The 22,652-nt window shown below is 38.3% G+C and overlaps 2 protein-coding genes across 2 annotated transcripts in view; one reads left to right on the top strand and one right to left on the bottom strand.

The window, feature by feature from the left end:
- TSPAN19 (tetraspanin 19) overlaps nucleotides 1-22,652 on the bottom strand; it is a 38,227-nt gene that overhangs the window by 12,483 nt on the left and 3,092 nt on the right. Inside the window, exons 2-3 of the mRNA XM_058568799.1 lie at nucleotides 22,255-22,476; nucleotides 823-947 (exon numbers count right to left, since the gene is read on the bottom strand). Coding sequence (XP_058424782.1) covers nucleotides 823-947; nucleotides 22,255-22,476 — 347 coding nt within the window. The remainder of the gene's footprint in view (nucleotides 1-822; nucleotides 948-22,254; nucleotides 22,477-22,652) is intronic.
- The window catches only part of LRRIQ1 (leucine rich repeats and IQ motif containing 1), a 208,293-nt gene continuing 207,951 nt past the window's right edge, over nucleotides 22,311-22,652 (top strand). The window contains exon 1 of the mRNA XM_058568707.1: nucleotides 22,311-22,342. The gene's annotated coding sequence lies outside the window, so the exon portion shown is untranslated. The remainder of the gene's footprint in view (nucleotides 22,343-22,652) is intronic.

The following is a 22,652-nucleotide window of genomic DNA, read 5'->3' as shown; positions in this document are numbered from 1 at the left end:
CATGGTAACCAGTGTAGACTGATAATCAGTGTCCTGAGTGACCACCCAGACTCTCAGCACTACATAACAGCTAAGCAACTCTGCATTCTTCCTGGCAAAAGACACAATAGCTAAAGTTGAATTCCTATCTGATTGACAGGAGAGTGCCTGTGAATTAGAACTGAACTGATTTGATTTAAAGAAAATGTTAAAAGCTATAATTCATCTGAGTCTGTGAATTGTGATCCATATCTGCCACAAGTACGGTAAATGGCTCAGGTCCAGGTCTATAATCCTGATTGCAATTTATCTTTTCATGTTACATGCCTAGAGAGAGAGCGTGTGCTAGTCAGATGCCAGCGTCTGGTCCTCTCAGCAGTTATATTTCTCTTTGTTAAACAGTAAGTTGTGATCTCAGCTATAAGTTAGCTTCCCACACGGCATGCCCACAGGGATAAAATGTGCTGACTACAGGACATGTATCCTTTTCCTTGCTAATCTGCATTGCTTATTGACTCCAACGCACTTTATTCCGATTTTAGTCTTCAGATTCTCAAGTTTGGTTAATTGTAGTTCACCCTAGGACACTGATTCCTATTGACTCTGTGTTGAAAATTAACATCTAAGTGTGCAAGTGTTGAAGTCCAGATTCGATCCATGGAAAACTCACCAAGAAAATTCTACCTAGAAAAGTTTCTTGGGAGAGGGCACTTTATTTGCCTTACTCCCAAGGGCATACTCTACCGCAATGTTATGGTGACATAAATCATTATTGCCCATTTGTGTGACTTGGACACAGAAAACTGAAGATACAAATTCAGGCTATTGAAATGACATACGTACCAGAATTAGGAGCCATCTGATTTCATTGTAAATTCCCAAATAACCCAAGAGACAAAGAAGAACAGTAGCAGATCCAATTCCAATCAAAATTCGAAAAATATACACTACCAAGTGATTATTTTCATCTGTGGAAAGCACAAAATAATTTATTATTAAGTGATATTTGTTTTATATTTAATAATAAATGCAGCAACCCAAGGTTTCCTTAAGCAGCTGTCGCCAAACCACTAGAATTCCCTTTCTTTTTTTTAACTTCATTCTAGTGCCTCTTACTTATGCTTAGCAACAACTTTTCTTCCTTTAATGACATGATCGAGAATTTCTTCAATCTCAGATATCTCTTTACCTTTACCTTATCTTCATTGTCTTCTACGAAAGAAGACAATTTCTTCTAGGGTGAACACTTCTATGTCTAACGTACATCCAAACATATATGTAATCATTTATTCATTCATTCATCAAAATTTTTTTTTTTTTTTTTTTGTGAGGAGATCAGCCCTGTGCTAACATCTGCCAATCCTCCTCTTTTAGCTGAGGAAGACTCGCCCTGGGCTAACATCCGTGCCCATCTTCCTCCACTTTATTATGGGACGCTGCCACAGCATGGCTTGACAAGCGGTGTGGTGGTGCGTGCCCGGGATCCAAACCGGCGAACCCCAGGCTGCTGCAGTGGAGCGTGCGCACTTAACCGCTTGAGCCACCAGGCCGGCCCCATCATCAAAAATTTTTTATGACCTAACATGTATAGTTTAAGTTTCCTTTGTATGAAACCCTGAGTTTATTGCTATTATGGCCCCACTAAAACTGTATTTTATTGTCTCCCCATCTAGACTGAGCTCTCTGTGCTAGAAACTATATATATAACTATATATATTTACATAGTCAACAGACTAACTTTTAAATGCTTAGTGCTATGGCACAGACTGTAGAACACTAAGTGCCTAACAACTATTTGTAGAAAAAAAAAGGTAGAATAAATAAATTAAATATTAGGTTTTATGGTAGAACAGTGGAGGCCATGGTGGGCCGGAGCCAGCTTGTTCTAGCTCATAAAAGCCAACTGTTAAATTTTCACAAAATTGGTAAGCCAACTCAGTTCACACTGGCACCTTGAAATAGGCCATTGTGGGATTATTTAAACCACAGAAATAAGTAAATACCATAAATCAAGAATCTCCATCCCAGAACTGGTTCTACCGCTGGGTAGAGGAACACCTAATCCGGTGGGGAGAGGAGGTTGGAGGGTGGAGCTAGGCAAGATTACTGAAGAAGGTAAGACCTGAGTTTAGGCTTTAAATGACAACTGGAAACATCTAGGTTGGAACGTCGGAAGCATTCTGAGACACAGAATTGCACAGTGTGTGTAAGAAACTCAGCTTTGCTGGCGCTTACAGTTTGAGGCAGATGAGACTGGAAAGTTTGCAAAGGCCAAATTACAGGCACTTTGGGTGCTGTTTTCCAGTCTTCCTCACTGGAATTAAGCTCAAGGAGGCCAGGAACTTTATCTTTCTTGTATACTACTATATCCTCAGCTCATGGGATAGTGCCCAACGTGTAGAAGACGCTCTAGAAAAATTCGTCATATGAGAAAATAACGGCAATAGGGAGCCAGAAAGAAGCTCTTATGTTACATGGGTAAATTTGCATTTAAAATGGAATGGCATTTGCCTGCTACTAAAACATTGGGGTGTACCCCCAGAAAAGCTGGTTTACAAAGAAATTAAAACTGGCTCTTAAAGGGCCCACGCGCAAACTCACCCGTTTCAGAAAGCAACCGAAAATCACCAGAATGAAAGGTGCATAGTGCTTTGCTGAAAAGAGACTCACCTTATAGGCCCTGAGGGCATCTCAGTGAGAGGTGATACCTCTCCAGGGACTGGGACATTGGCGGCGGCCATTGTTGTGGCCCGGTGTGGGTGTGCTGACACAGACGCCATTGGAGTTCTCCCTGGGGCCTGCTAGCCCAGGTCTGCCCCACCCACTAGAGCACCGATTTAATCCAGCTCAGCCAGGGCAGGCAGCCCACCCTAGAGACTGGCCCCAACCAACAACAAGCCCTCAGGCAACTTGTGGGCCTGCATAGATTGGTGACTGGATTCTCTGCAGCCTGGCAACTGAGCCCACTTCAGTGGGGCAGGGTGTGCACAAGGAGCAGGTGGAGAGTGTGGGGCTCCCGCTGTGGAGACACTTCAGGAGGTTGGGGCACACACACGGGGCAGGACTGTGTTGACTGTGTGTGTGGACCTGTGGGTGGCAGGGCTTGTCAGCTGCAGAAGACTTGTGCTTCTCAAAGACCTACATAGGGGGTTTGCCCCACCTTCCAAAGCCTGAAACAATTGGGTGCTCCTGTGCCTGAGGCCAGCCCCACCCAGCTGCAATCCTCAGAGAGCTGACAAGAGACCTAAAGGCTGGAGGCTTATAGCAATTGTAAGCCCCTCAGCCTAACAACCTGCCCCGCTGGGGGCCTACTCACTTAAAAGAAATACTGCAACACAAATGTGGTATTAGAACTTGCAGCCAACTGTGCTGGGGCTCCCCACACCTGATAAAGAGACTGAAGGGCCCACAACAACTACAAACAGCTGAGCATTACAAGAGCTGACGAGGAGCATAATTCAGCCTCCCTGGGCACCTACAGGGAGAGCAAACAGGCCACAACAGAAGGACACACGTAGCCCACATAGGGGTCACCCCTGGAACATTGAGAACTGAGGGAAGCACACTGCAGGCCTCCTAAGAAATCACTTACATAAGGTCACCTATCCAAGAGCAGGAGACGTAGCTGACCTACCTAATATGTAGACACAAGTACAGGGAAAGAGGCAAAATGAGGAGGCAAAGGAATACATTCCAAGTAAGGGAACAGGACAAAACCCCAGAAAAGGAACTAAGTGAAAGAGAAATGAGCAACCTACCTGACAGAGAGTTCAAACAAAGAGTGTTAAGGATGCTCACTGATCTGGGGAGAATAGATGAACTCATTGAGAATGTCAACAAATAAATGGAAGATATAAAAAAGAACCAATCAGAAATGAAGAATACGAAACTGGAAATGAAAAACTCACTAGAGGGACGCAAAAGCAGAGTAGAGGATACAGAAGAACGGATCTGTGAGCTGGATGAAAGACTAGAAGAAATTACCCAAGCTGAACAGGTAAAAGACCAAAGAATTAAAAAGAGTGAGGACAGTCTAAGAGACCTCTGGGACAACATCAAGTGCACTAACATCCATGTTATAGGTGTCCCAGAAGGAGAAGAGCGAGACAAAGGGGCAGAGAATCTATTTCAAGAAATAATAGATGAAAACTTCCCTAACTTAAGGAAGGAAACAGACATCCAGGTACAGGAAGCACAGAGAGCCCCAAACAAGATAAACCCAAAGAGGCCCTCACCAAGACACATCATAATCAAAATGTCAAGAATTAAAGATAAAGAGAGAATCCTAAAAGCCACAAGAGAAAGACAAGTTACATACAAAGGAAGCCCCATAAGGCTATCAGCTGACTTCTCAGCAGAAACCTTACAGGCTAGAAGAGAGTGGCACGATATATTTAAAGTGCTAAAAGGAAAAAATTTACAGCCAAGAATACTCTACCCAGCAAGGTTATCATTCAAAATGGAAGGAGACATCAAAAATTTCCCAGACAAGCAAAAATTAAAGGAGTTTGACACCAAGACACCAGTGCTACAAGAAATGTTAAAGGGACTGATTTAAGGGGAAAAGATAAGACCACAAATAGGAAAAATTATCTATTTCCATGATAAGATGGTAATGGATACAAATGCACAAAAAAGAGGTTAGATATGTATCAAAAACATAAAAGGAGGGAGGAGGGGAGTTAAAGAGTAGAGCTTTCAGACAGAGGTCAAACTAAAGAGACCATCAATTCTGTATAGAAGGAGAAAGGGACAGAGAAGGACTACTAAAACACTAAGAAAAAAAAGTTAAAAAATGGCAGTAAGTACATACTTATCAATAGCTACTTTAAACGTCAAAGGACTAAATGCTCCAATTAAAAGGCATAGGGTGGCTGATTGGATAAAACAACAAGACCCATATATATGCTGCGTACAAGAGACACACTTCAGATCTAAAGACACTCAAAAACTGAAAGTGAAGGGATGGAAAAAGATACTCCACGCAAATGGCAATGAAAAGAAAGCTGGGGTAGCAGTACTCATATCAGACAAAATAGACTTTAAAACAAAAACTGTAAAAAGAGACAAAGAAGGGCATTACATAATGATCAAGGGAACAATCCAACAAGAGGGTATAACACTTGTAAATATCTACACACCCAATGTAGGTGCACCTAAATATATAAAGCAATTATTAACAGACATAAAAAGAGAAATAGACAGTAACACAATAATAGTAGGGGACTTTAACATTCCACTTACACCAACAGATAGATCATCCAAACAGAAGATCAATAAGGAAACATTGGCCTTAAATGACACACTAGAACAGATAGACCTAGTAGATATATACAGAGCGTTCCATCCAAAAACCAAAGAATACATGTTCTTTTCATATGCACATGGAACATTCTCCAGGATTGATCACATATTAGGCCACAAAACAAGTCTCTATAAATTTAAGAAGATCGAAATAATACCAAGCATCATTTCTGACCACAACACTATGAAACTGGAAATCAACTATAGGAAGAAAATCAGAAAAGCCACAAATACGTGGAGATTAAACAAAATGCTACTGAACAACGACTGGGTCAACGAAGAAATCAAAGAAGAAATCAAAAAATACCTGGAGACAAGTGAAAATGAAAATATGACATGCCAGAATTTACAGGATACAGCGAAAGCAGTTCTGAGAGGGAAGATTATAGCAATACAGGCCTATCTCAACAAACAAGATAAATCTCAAATAAACAATCTAACAATGTACCTAAAGGAACTGGAAAAAGAAGAACAAACAAAGCCCAAAATCAGTAGAAGAAGGGAAATAATAAAAACCAGAGTAGAAATAAATGAAATAGAGACTAAAGAAATAATAGAAAAAATTAATAAAACTAAGAGCTGGTTCTTTGAAAAGATAAACAAAATTGACAAACCTGTAGCTAGACTCACCAAGAAAAAAAGAGAGAAGGCACAAATAAGTAAAATCAGAAATGAAAGAGAAGTTACAACAGACACCTCAGAAATACAAAAGATTATAAGAGAATACTATGAAAAGCTATATGCCAACCAATTCGACAATCTGGAAGAAATGGATAAATTCTTAGAATCATACAACCTTCCAAAACTGGATCAAGAAGAAGTAGAGAATTTGAATAGACCAATCACCAGTAAGGAGATCGAAACAGTAATCAAAAACCTTCCCAAAAATAAAAGTCCAGGACCAGACGGCTTCCCTGGTGAATTCTACCAGACATTCAAAGAAGACTTAATACCTATCCTTCTCAAACTCGTCCAAAAAATTGAGGAGGGGGTAAGCTCCCTAACTCATTCTATGAAGCCGACATTACCCTGATACCAAAACCAGACAAGGACAACACAAAAAAGGAAAATTACAGGCCAATATCACTGATGAACATTGATGCCAAAATCCTCAACAAAATACTAGCAAATCGCATACAACAATACATTAAAAAGATTATACACCATGATCAAGTGGGATTTATTCCAGGTATGCAGGAATGGTTCAACATTCGCAAATAAATCAACGTAATACACCACATTAATAAAATGAAGAATAAAAATCACATGATCATCTCAACAGATGCAGAGAAAGCATTTGACAAGATACAGCATCCATTTATGATAAAAACTCTGAATAAAATGGGTATAGAAGGAAAGCACCTCAACATAATAAAGGCCATATATGACAAACCCACAGCTAATATCATCCTCAATGGTGAAAAACTGAAAGCTATCCCTCTAAGAACAGGAACCAGACAAGGATGCCCACTGTCACCACTCCTATTTAACATAGTACTGGAAGTCCTAGTCAGAGCAATCAGGCAAGAAAAAGAAATAAAAGGGATCCAAATTGGAAAGGAAGAAGTGAAACTCTCACTATTTGCAGATGGCATGATTTTATATATAGAAAACCCTAAAGAATCCACCAGAAAACTTTTAGAAGTAATAAACGAATACAGTAAAGTTGGAAGATATAAAGATATAAAATCAACACACAAAAATCAGTTGCATTTCTATACACTAACAATAAAGTAGCATAAAGAGAAATTAAGAATACAACCCCATTTACAATTGCAACAAAAAGAATAAAATACCTAGGAATAAACTTAACCAAAGAGGTGAAAGATCTGTACACGGAAAACTATAAAACATTGCTGAAAGAAATTGAAGAAGACACAAAGAAATAGAAAGATATTCCATGCTCTTGGATTGGAAGAATTAACATAGTTAAGATGTCCATACTTCCTAAAGCAATCTATAGATTCAATGCAACCCCTATCAAAGTTCCAACAACATTTTTCACAGAAATGGAACAAAGAATCCTAAAATTTATATGGAACAACAAAAGACCCCGAATAGCTAAAGGAATCTTGAGAAAAAAGAACAAAGCTGGAGGTATCACACTCCCTGATTTCAAAATATACTAAAAAGCTATAGTAACCAAAACAGCATGGTACTGGCACTAAAACAGACACACAGATCAATGGAATAGAATCGAAAGCCCAGAAATAAACCCACACATCTATGGACAGCTAATCTTTGACAAAGGAGCCAAGAACATACAATGGAGAAAAGAAAGTCTCTTCAACAAATGGTGTTGGGAAAACTGGATAGCCACGTGCAAAAAAATGAAAGTAGACCTTTACCTTACACCATACACAAAAATTAACTCAAAATGGGTTAAAGACTTGAATGTAAGACCTGAAACTATGAAACTTCTAGAAGAAATCATAGGCAGTATGCTCTTCGACATCGGTCTTAGCAACATATTTTCAAGCACCATGTCTGACCGGGCAAGAGAAACAATAGAAAAAATAAATAAATGGGACTACATCAAACTAAAAAGCTTCTGCACAGCAAAGGAAACCATCAACAAGACGAAAAGACAACTTAACAATTGGGAGAAGATATTTGCAAACCATACATCTGATAAGGGGCTAATCTCTAAAATATATAAAGAACTCATGCATCTCAACAACAAAAAAACTAACAACCCAATTAAAAAATGGGCTAAAGACCTGAACAGACATTTCTCCAAAGAAGATATACAGATGGCCAACAGACACATGAAAAGATGTTCAACATCATTAACTATCAGCGAAATGCAAATAAAAACTACAATGAGATATCACCTCACGCCGGTCAGAATGGCTATAATTAACAAGACAGGAAACAACATGTGTTGGAGAGGATGTGGAGAGAAGGGAACTCTCATACACTGCTGGTGGGAGTGCAAACTGGTGCAGCCACTATGGAAAACAGTGTGGAGATTCCTCAAAAAATCAAGGATGGAACTACCATATGATCCAGTTATTCCACTGCTGGATATTTATCCAAAGAACTTTGAAAACACCAGTGCATAAAGATGCATGCACCCCTGTGTTCATTGCAGCGTTATTCACAATAGCCAAGACTTGGAAGCAACCTAAGTGCCCATCAACGGATGAATCGATAAAGAAGCTGTGGTATATATACACAATGGAATACTACTCTGCCATAAGAAACGATGAAATCCAGCCATTTGTGACAACATGGATGGACATTGAGGGTATTATGCAAAGTGAAATGAGTCAGAGGGAGAAGGTCAAATACGGTATGATTTCCTTCATTAAGTAGTAGATAATAACAACAATAAACAAACACATAGAGACAGAGAGTGGATTGGTGGTTACCAGAGGGGAGGGGGGCAGGGAGGAGGGTGAAAGGGATAATTTGGCACATGTGTGTGGTGATGGGTTGTAATTGGTATTTGAGTGGTGAACATGATGTAATCTATGCAGAAATAGAAGTATAATGATGTACACCTGAAAAAAAAAATCCTTAAAAAAAAAATGGAGGGCCGGCCCCGTGGCTTAGCGGTTAAGTGCGCGCACTCCACTACTGGCGGCCCAGGTTCGGATCCCAGGCGGCCACCGACGCACCGCTTGTCCGGCTATGCTGAGGCCACGTCCCACATACAGCAACTAGAAGGATGTGCAGCTATGACATACAACTATCTACTGGGGCTTTGGGGGAAAAATAAATAAATAAAAATTATAAAAAAAAATGGAATGGTATTTGGAACAAGGCTGAGAAAGAAGATCAGTGCAAGGCTACTGAAGGCTATTACAGTGGAGAGGATGGATGGGGACCTTAGGTGGCATGGTGTTATTACGAATGAAGAGGTGAGGGCCGAATGACTTAAAAAGAGGTAAATTAATTGAAAGTTGTAGATAAAGAAGAGGAGAATATCTAATGTTTCTTGTCTCAAACTGGTTATTTTCAGTTCCGTGTCCTGAAACTTTAATTTAGGTTTCACTAAGTGTTTTAAATACATGACTTTTCTTTTATTTTTTTTTTGTGAGGAAGATCAGCCCTGAGCTAACATCCATGCTAATCCTCCTCTTTTTGCTGAGGAAGACCGGCTCTGAGCTAACATCTATTGCCAATCCTCCTCCTTTTTTTCCCTTTTCCTCCCCAAAGGCCCAGTAGATAGTTGTATGTCATAGTTGCACATCCTTCTAGTTGCTGTATGTGGGACGCCGCCTTAGCATGGCCAGACAAGGGGTGTGTCAGTGTGCGCCCGGGATCCGAACCCGGGCCACCAGTAGGGGAGTGTGCGCACCTAACCGCTAAGCCACGGGGCCGGCCCCCATACATAACTTTTTAAAACAGAACTTAAAAGATAAGTTTCTGATCACCTCTGCAGGGGGTTTTTCCACAAGTACATTAGGGTTAATGAGAATAATCTGTCAAGTCCATAACAGAGAGAAGGAAAAAAAAGAAAATGCCTTTTGCTCCACCAATAATTACTACATTATTAAGTTAGATACTGCATGGGAAGTGCTTAGCCCGGTGTCTGGCACCAAGTCAACACTAAATCAGCAGAAACAACTGTTGTCATTATTGTGGGGAAGGAAAGAGAGAGAGAAACATTGTCATAAGATCGCTACACACCTATTTACTCTTAGTAAACTGCTAATGCCCTCAGACATCATGAATACTTTTGCATAAACAAAGTACACAAACAGAAGAGAATAAAGATACCAGGCACTTAGGTATAGCCGAAGTTTAGATAAATTATTCATTACTTTGTAGCACTTTATTACATATTAAGCCTTTTCATTTAGCTTGCTTTTTCCCACAAACATATTTTTTCTTGCTTGATATCCACTAAGAAATATGTTGGCTCTATAGTACATATGTTTTTTGCCATATGTTCAATGATTAACAGTGCTGTTCAATAGAACTTACTGAGATAATGGAAATGTTCTATATCTATGCTGTCCAGTGAGGTAACCAATACCCAATAGCCATATATGGCTATTGAGCACTGAAAATGTGGCTTTCTTCCTGCCAACCAAGGATATTTCTATAAAAATAACCTTAGCCTATTAAACTTCAGTCCACAGTGACCACAGCATACCACAAAATGGTAAAATAAGGGCAATATAAAGATCTAAAGTTTTTTTGTATAAAGTTAAATGCATTCAATTATTTTATTCATATTTGGGTAATATTATATATATTTTTTTAATCCAAAAAAATAAATTTATTTAATGAATATTGGGACATGCAAAAAAATATCTAAACAACCACATGGGAAAAGTGTGGATATGCATTTGGGCCTTGAAAAAAATCAAGGGTAGATGATGTCTCTTTCTTATCTCTGTCTCTCTCTCTCTGGAATCTAATTCTTTTCACTTTTCCCTCCAGACCAGCTTCTGATGTGCCTCAGTCCACGAGGTAAAACATGGCTGCTGGTAGGTCCTGTGTTTCAAAATCTTGGCTACCTTGGGTAAGTCTAGTCCCAGACTCTTTTAAACTCAAATTCAAAATTCTATGGGAATATATATTTATTTAATTACATAAGTTTCAGGTGCACAGCATTATAATTCAACATCTGTATATATTACAAAGTGCTCACCAACACAAGTCTAGTTACCATCCATCACCACACAGTTGACTCCCTTTACCCATCTTTCCCCCTCCAACCTCTTTCCCCTCCAGTAAATTGTTTTGTTTGTTTGCTTGTTTTGTTTTTTTAGATTCCACATATGAGTGAAATCATACGGTATTTGTCTTTCTCCATCTGACTTATTTCACTTAGCATAATACCCTCAAGGTCCATCCATGTTGTTGCAAATGGCAAGATTTTATTCTTTTTTATGGCTAAGTAGTACTCCATTATATATATATATATACCACATCGTCTTCTTTATCCATTAATCCATCAACAGACACTTAGGTTGTTTCCATATCTTGGCTATTGTAGATAATGCTGCAATGGACATAGGGGTGCATATATCTTTTCAAATTAGTGTTTTTGTGTTCCTCAGATAAATACCCAGAAGTGGAATAGCTGGGTCATACGGTAGTTGTATTCTTAGTGTTTTGAGGACTCTCTATACTGTTTTCCATAGTGGCTGCACCAGTTTACAATCCCACTAACTGTATGAGGGTTCGCTTTTCTCTAGATCCTCTCTAATGCTTGTTATTTCTTGCCTTTTTGATAAAAGCCATTCTTACAGGTGTGAGGTGACATCTCACTGTAGTTTTGATTTGCATTTCCCTAATAAGTAGTGATATTGAACATCTTTTCATGTGCCTATTGATCATCTGAATGACTTCTTTGGAAAAATGTCTATTCAGATCCTCTGCCCATTTTTTAATTGAGTTGTTTGTTTTTCTGTTGTTGAGTTGTATGAGTTCTTTATATATTTTGGATATTAACCCCTTGTCAGAAGTATAACTTGCAAGTATCTTCTCCCACTCAGTAGATTGCCTTTTCCTTTCGAAGATGTTTTTCTTCACTGTGCAGAAGGTTTTTAGTTTGATGTAGTCCCATTTGTTTCTTTTTGTTTTTATTTCGGAGTCTAATCCACAAAGACATGGCTAATACCGATGTCAACGGGCTTACTGCCTACGTTTTCTTCTAGGAGTTTTATGGTTTCAGGTCTTACATTTAAGTCTTTAGTCCATTTTGAATTATTTTTGTGTATGGTGAAAGATAGTGGTCTAGTTTCATTCTTTTGCATGTGGCTGTCCAGTTTTCCCAACAGCATTTATTAAAGAGATTGTCCTTTCTCCACTGTATGTTCTTGGCTCCTTTGTTACAGATTAGTTGTCCATATATGTGTGGATTTATTTCTGGGCCCTTGATTCTGTTCCATTGATCTGTGTGTCTGTTTTTATGCCAATACAATACTGTTTTGATTACTATAGCTTTGTAGTATAGTTTGAAATCAGGTAGCGTGATACCTTCAGCTTTGTTCTTCTTTCTCAAGATTGTTTTGTCTATTCAATATCTTTTGTGGTTCCATACAAATTTTACAATTATTTCTTCTAGTTCTGTGAAGTATGCCATTGGAATTTTGATAGGGATTTCATTGAATCTGTAGATTGCTTTGGGTAGTATGACCATTTTAACAATATTGATTCTTCCAATCCGTGAGCACAGAATATCTTTTCACTTACTTGTGTCTTCTTCAATTTATTTCATCAGTGTCTTATAGTTTTCAGTGTATATATAGGTCTTTCACCTCCTTGGTTAAGTTTATTCCTAGATATTTTGTCCTTTTTGATGCAAATGTAAATGAGATTGTTTTCTTAATTTCTCTTTCTGATAGTTGGTTATTAGTGTATAGAAACACAACAGATTTCTATATACTGATTTTGTATTCTGCAACTTTACTGAATTCATTTATTAGCTCTAATAGTTTTTTGGTGAAGTCTTTAGGGTTTTCTATATATAGTATCACGTCACCTGCAAATAATGAGTTTTGCTTTTTCCTTTCTGATTTGGATGCCTTTTATTTCTTTTCCTTGTTTGATTGCTGTGGCTAGGACTGCCAATCCTATGTTGAATAAAAGTGGCAGGAGTGGGCATCCTTGTCTTGTTCTAGATCTTAGAGGAAAAGCTTTCAGCTCTTTCCTGTTGAGTATGATGTTAACTGTGGCTTTGTCATATACGGCCTTTATTATGTTGAGGTACATTTCCTCAATACCCACTTCGTTGAGAGTTCTTTTTACCATAAATGGATGTTGAATTTTGTTAAATGCTTTTTCTGCATCTGTTGAGATGATCATATGATTTTTATCCTTCATTTTGTTAATATGATGTATTACGTTGATTGATTTGCAGATGTTGAACCACCCTTGCATCCCTGGAATAAATCCCACTTGATCATGGTGTATGATCCTTTCAACGTATTGTTGGGTTCAGTTTGTTATTATTTTGTTGAGGATTTTTGTATCTATGTTCATCAAGGTTATTGGCCTATAATTTTCTTTTTTTGTTGTGTTCTTGTCTTGTTTTGGTATCAGGGTAATGCTGGCTTTGTAAAATATGTTTGGAAGGGAATATTTTTTATTTAGATAAAATTGGCATATAACATTGCATAAGTTTAAGGTGTACAATGTCTGGGTTTGGCACATTTATATATTGCAATGTGATTACTATAGTAGCATTGTTAACATCTTTGTCATGTCACATATTTATCATGTCTTTTTTGCATTGAGAATAGTTAAGATTGCCCGTTAGTAACTTTGAAGTTTATAATACAGTACTGTTGACTGTAATCATTATATTGTGCATTAGATCACCAAAACTTATTTATTTACCAATTATAAGTTTGTACCCTTAAACAATCTCTCTCCAATACTCCCACTGCCCCAGCCCTTGGCAACCACTATTCTACTCTCTGTGTTTACAAGTTCAGTTTTTTTAGATTCTACATATAAGTGATATCATACAGTCTTTGTCCTTCTCTGTCTGACTTATCTCACCTAACATAACGCCTTCAAGTTCCATCCATGTTGTTGTAAATGGCAGGATTTCCTTATTTCTCATGGCTGAATAAAATTCCATTGTGTGTGTGTATACATATATCTTTAGCTATTCATTTGTTGATGAACACTTAGGTTGTTTCCATAGGGAATATTATATTTTATTTCTAACCATGTAATGGTGAGAATATATGGTAGCTGAGTTTTAAAAGAGATTATTTAACTTGGGCAGTGAAACTATGTTGCTCTCCATTATCTTTTCAAGTCTATAGATCTGTAAAGTTCTATAATTAGCAGAACAATCACAGTCTTCCATTTCTCTCATCCTCTTTTCCAAAGGTCGTAGTTCTCTCTCCCAAAATTTTTTCTCCTTTATGGTCTTGGATTTAAGTCCTGTTATTTAATGAGATGGTTCTAAAACCAACTGACAAAGAGCTTCAGAGGAAAAACTGGACAGTACTTAATGAATTTTAGAGAAATACTGCCACCTGCTGAAGAAATCATGTATGTAATTGTTTAAAATGGAATGCTTCATTTCATTCACAGAGAAAAAGGAAAATAGATACATACCCAAAGCTGTGAAAAGATTATTTCCATCTAATAAAAGCCATGCACCAAATCCCATGAGTAAAAGTCCAAGAACCTACAGAAAAGACAGTCAATGCTTATTTTTTAATATTGCCAATAAAAATGCACTACATTTTCTTTACTAAATAATTATGAAGATTCTTACCAAGAAAGCTCCATTAATGAGATTAAGAAAGTATTTAAAAATTAATGTTTTGCTTTTCCTTAACATTCTTTTTCTCCCCAGATACCGATGATTCTGAAAAGATAAGCAGAATTTTCACTATAAACACTCACCATAGTAACAACTTCAAATAATACTGCCTACTCATGTCGTTTATTTGCATATTTTTCTTCTCATACCAGTGGTCAGTATAGCATTCCCCTCCACCCTCCCGAATATAAGGACATATTGAAGCTATCTTGAACCTGTACTTGTCTTTCTCTATCTGCATTTATTGGCTAGGCAGTCTAGACCAAGAGGGCATTTGTATAAAATGTCAATAGCTGCCTTACTGAACTTCTCGTAGTTTTAGAAAGCAAAATATTTTATATTGTTTCTAGTCTTAACACACCTTGTTCTCCTTGCTGGAAAGCATTCCTTCACCTCTGCTGCCCCTCCTCTTTCCGATAATGTCAGCGCCTCACTGAGGCCTCGCCTTGGAAGCCCTTGCCTAACTTCAATTTTTGCCTATTTTCTCCTTTGCTTGTCTTTCTTCCCAAGTAGACTCTGAGGTCTTTAAGTGGAGAGAGTAGGTCATGTATACCATTATAACCTCAGAGTCTAGCACATATTAGGTACTCAATAGATATTTGTTGAATGAATGGATCAATTAAATTATTTAATAGTCTATAACTTAGTTTGGTATACACTAACTTAAGGTTGTGTTAATTAAAAATTATTTTCCAGATAGCCAATTTTCCTAAAACTTGATGGAAAAATCAACACTTAACCCACTGGTTTTTGGTGCTTTGTTCATTAGATACGAAGGTTTTAAATTTTCTTAGGTATGTTTCTGGGTTTTCTCTTTTCCTTCACTGTTTCAATTCTAGATAGCACCATATTTTAAAAAGTATGGTAGTTTACAGTGTTTTATACATGCAGTGCAAAATTGACATGAAGAAAGCAGATTTAATAAGACTAATTCTAAGCTATTTGTCTCTAGTTGGGAAGAAACTAACCTGTTGGAATAAAGAATGCCTTGAAAAGTGGACAAATAAGAGATGTCTAGGTTAGAGTCCATGCACTTCCCTCCCTACTTTGACTCAAGGCCACATTCCTCCTAAAAACTCCCCAAGCTCTTCCCAGCTTAAGGCGTCTCTCTAGGCTTTGTCGTCCACCCTCTGCTTTGAACTCTCTGCTGTCGTGTGGTTTCTCCAGTTTCTGTCCTGTAGTCTTATTCTTAGATTCCTCCAGTGTATGGCCTGTTTTGATGGGGCACTCAGTTGAAAAGACTGCCTGATTTTTATTTCAGTTTCTCCCCAAGATACTGTGGATTTACATTTTTGGCTTCAATTCTATTTGCTGCAGCATATGAAAAAGTCGTGATCCTCTCCTACAGCCTGAACAAGAACTGACCTCTGTTTGTCTGCAGATGAGAAAGAGACAGGAGGCTAATGAATGAGAACTCTCTGCAGTCATGCTGGTGTGAAATGTTGAAGGCACAGACTTGACTGTTGTTTGGTAATAATTAGCATGTTATAGTCAAGGCTAAAATGCTTTATAAAAGGACGCAAATACAAAAATCGACTGAAGTTTATTTATCTCTCAGTCCAAGGTGGGTAATTCGTTCTCTCCTAGGAAATCATATTAGGAACCTGGCTGGGGCTTGCTCCAGCCTGTTCAATATGAGTCCCGAAGTTGCTCACGGTGTCATCCTTTATAGCCAGCAGAAAGCAAAAGATGAGTATGCTCAAGCAAGCATCTTTTAAGCAAGTTAGGTGGAAGTTGCACACTTCTCTTCTGCTCATATTCCACTGGCACATACTTAGTCACATGGCAGTTCTCAGCTGCAGGTGGAGGCAACTATGTGCCCAAGATGAAGGAAACAACTGACTTAGGGTGGAAAGAGCCAGACAAAATTCCCAACAGTTAGGTAAGGGAATTATAAAAGATAATTAGAGGGAGAAAAAGAGGGCTTGGATACAGTTTCTATATGCTTTACATGCAAAAGAAAAAATCGAAGATGATCAGAAGGATTCCTGTAGAATGGGAAAATAAGAGAATAATAATAATCACTGTAAATAAAAAAATTGAGTAAAAATTGTTTGAAAAATTTATAAATTCAATATTTAATAATGGAATTAGAATTGATAGGAGATATCTTTGTGGTTAGGTACTGGAAATGGAGGGCAGGTAAATGGATAGCATAGGCTATGCAGACTTAGGAGTCATCCCTAGAGAGCTGATGTCATGGGAATGAATGAAGGAGGAGATGGATTGAGTATAGATAAAAATGAGCAGAAGTTTGATGGTAGAGAATGATATAACTAGGAATTTGGATTTTTTTAAAGCAGACTTTTACACAATGAGAAGACAATCAAAGCATGACCTCATGGAAACCAGTAGAGGAAGAAATTTCTAAAATGGTATTACATGATATAGAGATCAAAAGGGTGAGAATTCAGTACTCTCAAAGTCAGCCAACTTGGTAAGGAGGACATTCACGGTAACTTCAAAACAGCAGTGTTTTAGTCTGTTTGGGCTGCTATAACAAAATACCACAGACTAGGTAGCTTATAAACAACAGATATTTATTTCTCACAGTTCTAGAGGCGGGAAGTCTGAACTCAGGGTGCCAGTATGGCTAGGTGAGAGCCCTCTGGTAGGTTTCAAACTTCTTGTATCCTCACTTGGCGAAAGGGGCTAGAGATCTCTTTTATAAGAGCACTAACCCCATTCAGGATCCAGCCCTGGTGGTCTAGTGGTTAAGATTCAGCGCTCCCACCACCTGGCCGGGGTTCATTTCCTGGTCAGGGAACCACACCCACCCCTCTGTCAGTTGTCATACTGTGGCTGCTGCCTGTTACCGTGATGCTGAAAGCTATGCCACCCGTATTTCAAACAGCAGCAGGGTCACCCAGGGTAGACAGGTTTCAGCAGAGCTTCCAGACTAAGATAGACTAGGAAGAAGGACCTGGCCACCCATTTCTGAAAAAAATTCGCCATAAAAACCCTATGAATAGCAGCAGAGCATTGTCTCATGTAGCAATGGAAGGTGAGAGGATGGCGCAAAAAGATCAGGCAGGGTTCCACTCCGCTGTCCACAGGCTCGCTAGAAGTCGGAATCGACTTGACCGTGCTAACAGTCCCATTCATTGGGGATCCGCCCTTGTGACCTAATCACCTCATAAACGTCCTATCTTCTAACACCATCACATTGGGTATAAGGATTCCAATGTGTGAGAATTTGGGGGGAACACAAACATTCAGACCATAGCAAGCTGTTCAAGTTGAAGAGTTAGAATACAACAAACAGGGTGTCTAAGCAACGAGTCAAGGAAGCCCATAGCCATGTTTGCACGGAATGGTAAGAGATGGTCACGTGCTGATCTTTTCAGTCACAAGCCCCACATACTGGAAATGATGTCAAGGAAAATGAAGATGTGCTAATACAAAGATACACAACAAGTTAGTGCAGTCCCTATATAAATATTTGTAGTGTGAAGGATCTCTATTTTCTTTTGCTATACACAAAGAATGTGTTTTCATCTTAATCAAATAAGGTGGTATTTCTTTTTTCCATTTCCTGATTAGTTAAAAGTCCAACAGCAGAGAGATTTTTTAATAGTATAAATGCTATAAGACAGTTTACAATAATTCACCTATTCATAGGTGTCATTTTTCACTAATTAAATAGTACTCTAATTATTTTTTGTTATTGTTTTTAGGTTCCTTCTAAGTGACAGGAGGTGGGAACACAAAAATGAATAAATAAGGCAAGGAGTCAAATATTAAAACCTATGGCCAACTCTGAATTATGTGTTGGGAGTGTGGGAACAGGGAATAAAGGGAACGGGGAAGTTTCAAAGAGGAGATAAATCTGAGATAATTTTTGAAGGATGATTAAAAAGGTCCTAGTCAGACGAAAATGGGGCCAAGGCAGGACGTTTTCAAGACAGATGGAACACTATGTTCACAAGCTTTTATAGTGAAGTACATGAGGCCATGGTTCAGAGTGCTAAGAGATGAAAGATAAGGCTAGAGAAGTAGACTATAAAGATTGTGAAGGATCATCTATGCTTTGCTAAGAATTTGCTTTCATTTTTCTGAAGGTAACGGGGAGGAATAATTCTGTCGTCGGTGTGGAAGTCAAATTAGAAAACAAACCTAACTACAACCCATCACCACACACATGTCCCGAACCATTCCCTTACCCCCCTGCCTCCCCCCCTCCCCCCCGGCAACCACCAATCCAATCTCTGTCCCTATGTGTTTGTTTATTGTTGTTATTATCTACTACTTAATGAAGGAAATCATACGGTATTTGACCTTCTCCCTCTGACTTATTTCACTTTGCATTATACCCTTAATGTCCATCCATGTTGTCACAAATGGCTGGATTTCATCGTTTCTTATGGCTGAGTAGTATTTCATTGTGTATATATACCACAGCTTCTTTATCCATTCGTCCCTTGATGGGCACTTAGGTTGCTTCCAAGTCTTGACTATTGTGAATAGCGCTGCAATGAACACAGGGGTGCAGGTACCTTTACAAATTGGTGTTTTCAAGTTCTTTGGATAAATACCCAACAGTGGAATAGCTGGATCATATGGTAGTTCCAACCTTGATTTTTTGAGGAATCTCCATACAGTTTTCCATAGTGGCTGCACCAGTTTGCACTCCCACCAGCAGTGTATGAGAGTTCCCTTCTCTCCACATCCTCTCCAACACATGTTGTTTCCTGTCTTGTTAATTATAGCCATTCTGACGGGCGTGAGGTGATATCTCATTGTAGTTTTGATTTGCATTTCCCTGATAGTTAGTGATTTTGAATAAACAAAAAATAAAAAATAAAAAATAAAAATAAATAAAAAATAAAATAAAAAAAAAGAAAACAAACCTAAGACAGGGAGATACTTTACAAAGCTAACGCACTAGTTCATAAGAAATGAATGTGGTCTAAACGGCAAGATGGCTGTGGGCATGGAGAACACTACCAGGATGTGAGAGAGATAGTAGGAAGTAGAATTGCCAGCACTGGGATGTCAGAAAGAGGCAAAGATGAAATTTGAACCCATGTCTACAGAGCTTAAATTCTTAAGCTATTAACATTATCCTGTATTCTACAATTCTACAATATGTCATTCATATTGATTGCCTCGACCATCAAAATTTTGCAAATTAGGCACTATTATGCTGTAATCCCCAGTACTATCAATGAGGAAAGAGACTCAGGCAGGTAAAATAATTCTCTTGAGTTCACCTAGTTAATAATTGCTACCCTTTCCAAGCCTCAGTGTCATCATCTATAAATGTAGATTATAACAGCATGCACCTCAAAGGGATGTTGTGAAAATTAAATGAGATTATGTTTGTAAAACACTTAGTCCAGTACTTGGCTAAATGTTGCTTAATTGATCTAGTCATACCACATCTTAGTACATGTATAGAAATACTAAGATTATACAAGGGAGGTGCCCATGAGGATGGGAAATGGGTGGGAACTGTGAGAAAGCGATGGACTCTGAAGTAGGTGGTCATGTCTAAGAATCCAACACTATGGGTCGCATATTAAAAATATTATTATTTGGGGGCCGGCCCCGTGGCTTAGTGGTTAAGTGTGTGCGCTCCACTACTGGTGGTCCAGGTTCAGATCCGGGCGTGCACCGCCCCATCGCTTGTTGGGCCATGCTGAGGCGGCATCCCACATACAGCAACTAGCAGGATGTGCAACTATAACATACAACTCTCTACTGGGGCTTTGGGGAGAAAAAGGGAAAAAAAAAAGGAGGAGGATTGGCAATAGATGTTAGCTCAGGGCCAGTCTTCCTCAGCAAAAAGAGGAGGATTGGCATGAATGTTAGCTCAGAGCTGATCTTCCTCACAAAAAAAAATATGTATATTATTATTTAATAATCATCCTTAAGAAGTGAAACAAACATACATTTGCTATGCAGCTATTTGAGAATAGCCTTGACCATCAAAATTTTGCAAATTAGGCACTATTATGCTATTATCTCCAGTATTACCAATGAGGAAAGTGACTCAGGAAGGTAAAACAACTTTCTTGAGTTCACCTAGTTAATATGTGGCAGAGCTGAGATTCAAACCAGAGATATAACTGATACGCTATCAATTTGTTTGAGAAGGTAAGCTTTAAGAAGGAAAGCAATTTAGACATCATCTTCAAATTAGTTGATTACTGTATTAGCTACTTAAAATTAGTTTTAGAAATTAATTGATTATTAATGGATTTGATGTGACTTAGGAAAAGCCTGAATAGTTTTATAATTACAAATAAAATTAATCTTAAGATATTTACACGTGAATTTCAACATAATATGATAACCCAAGCATTTTATTTATTTTATTTATTTATTTTATTTATTTATTTATTGTGTGTGTGTGTGTGTGTGTGAGGAAGATCAGCCCTGAGCTAACATCCATCTAATCCTCCTCTTTTTGCTGAGGAAGACTGGCTCTGAGCTAACATCTATTGCCAATCCTCCTCCTTTTTTTCTCCCCAAAGCCCCAGTAGATAGTTGTATGTCACAGTTGCACATCCTTCTAGTTGCCGAGCATTTTAAATGAAGACTTTGAATAGTCTATAAATCAGCAGTGGTCATGTCAGCTGCAAGGAGAGAGCGCAAAGATGGTTAGAGAGGGAAATTGAAGGTTTGGGATGGTCTTTAAGTGGAAAAAGGGAAGCAGAGGTAAATAAAATAAACTAAAAATTAAACTAAACTAAAAAAAGAAAAAATGGCATTTGAGCATGGACTTGGATAATAAAAATATCCTAAATTTAATTAGATCTGAAACCAGTATATTTTTGAAAACCATTATCTTCCTTGAATGAGACACCAACATGTTTTTTTAACATTAAAAGTCTACTGATTTCTCACTGTATATTATTCATTCTTATGTTGATGCAATACAAGTTTATTGTTACCAGGATATAGAGTCTATTTTCTTTGAAAGGCTCAATGAACTGTTTACTTTTAGCTTATTGTGTGTCAGATATCTAAAACTATGCTTAACCACTTCCTCTTGGAATTTAATGCTTTGTTTGCAAACTTTAAAAAAATTAAAATCAGAAATATCTGTTATTAAATAAAAAGATATTTCACATTTTGTACACTATTTGCTCCACAAAAAAAGAAACTTTGATGAATTTTTAAGTGAAAATTAAATAACATGATATATACTTACAACTTCAAATCTTATATCAAAACAGTGGGTATCACTGTCAATATTTTACAGTAAAACACATTCCAGAAAATAATTTTTCAAATTTCTCACCCTACACACCCATTCACTTAAAAGAGATTTCTGATAGGTATTGAGTGATGATTGATTTTTTTTCTTTTTAAAAAGAAACTGTTGTCATGGCAGGCAAACAGTTTATTGGCTTCTCTCTCATAATTCCAGGCCCCAAAAGCACTATTCAGGATTAATGTTTTGCGGAATGAACAATTAATACCTGAGCGACTGAACATTCACTAGATTCAAGCATAAATAGAGAGAGCTCAAAACAATTTAAAGGTCAGTCTACCTTTACTTGAGTAATTGTAACAAAATTTCATTTTTTTATTAAATGCTTTTCAAAATTATTTAAATATTAAAAGGTACCTGGAAAGAATGCTAAGCTCCTCATCCAGCTCTTGAGATGTAGAGTTTCTTCCAATTTCGAACGGAGATAGTTTGTCCTACTGGGGCACCTGTAAGAAGAGGCCGGTCCATCTTCCTTGGGATTGGCTGTTGCCGTGGCTACGCTTTGTTTGGAGGCTCTGGGAGCTGTCTTCCAACCCAGCCGAGGGATTTAGCTGCTGGTGGGTGAGCCGGGACCCCTCAAGGTCGAGGTTCGTGTTGCGGGAGGCGAGGCAAGGCTGTGGGAGCGCAGGCGGAGCCGGGACCGTTTCCCCGGAGGCCAGGCTTTCGGGCAAACGGGGGGCCCGAGGGGGCGGCTGCGCGAGTCTGCGGAGCTCGAGGCTCCCTTCAGTTTTGGAGATTTTTGGTAGCTCACTCAAAAATTGACGATCCACCTCCCTGCCGACCTAGGGAGGCTTCGCTGGTTTCTCCGCCCACCCCCGACACTTCCCTCCCTCCCTTCCTTTTTCTTTCTTTTTTTCGTATATAATTTATGGTTACCTTTAAAAGTAGATTTCCCTC

Source organism: Diceros bicornis, chromosome 25, assembly GCF_020826845.1.
Source record: "Diceros bicornis minor isolate mBicDic1 chromosome 25, mDicBic1.mat.cur, whole genome shotgun sequence".
In the NCBI taxonomy this organism is placed as follows: Eukaryota; Metazoa; Chordata; class Mammalia; order Perissodactyla; family Rhinocerotidae; genus Diceros; species Diceros bicornis.
The sequence above is the reverse complement of the archived record's forward strand: the minus strand, read 5'-3'. Positions and strand labels throughout refer to the sequence as shown.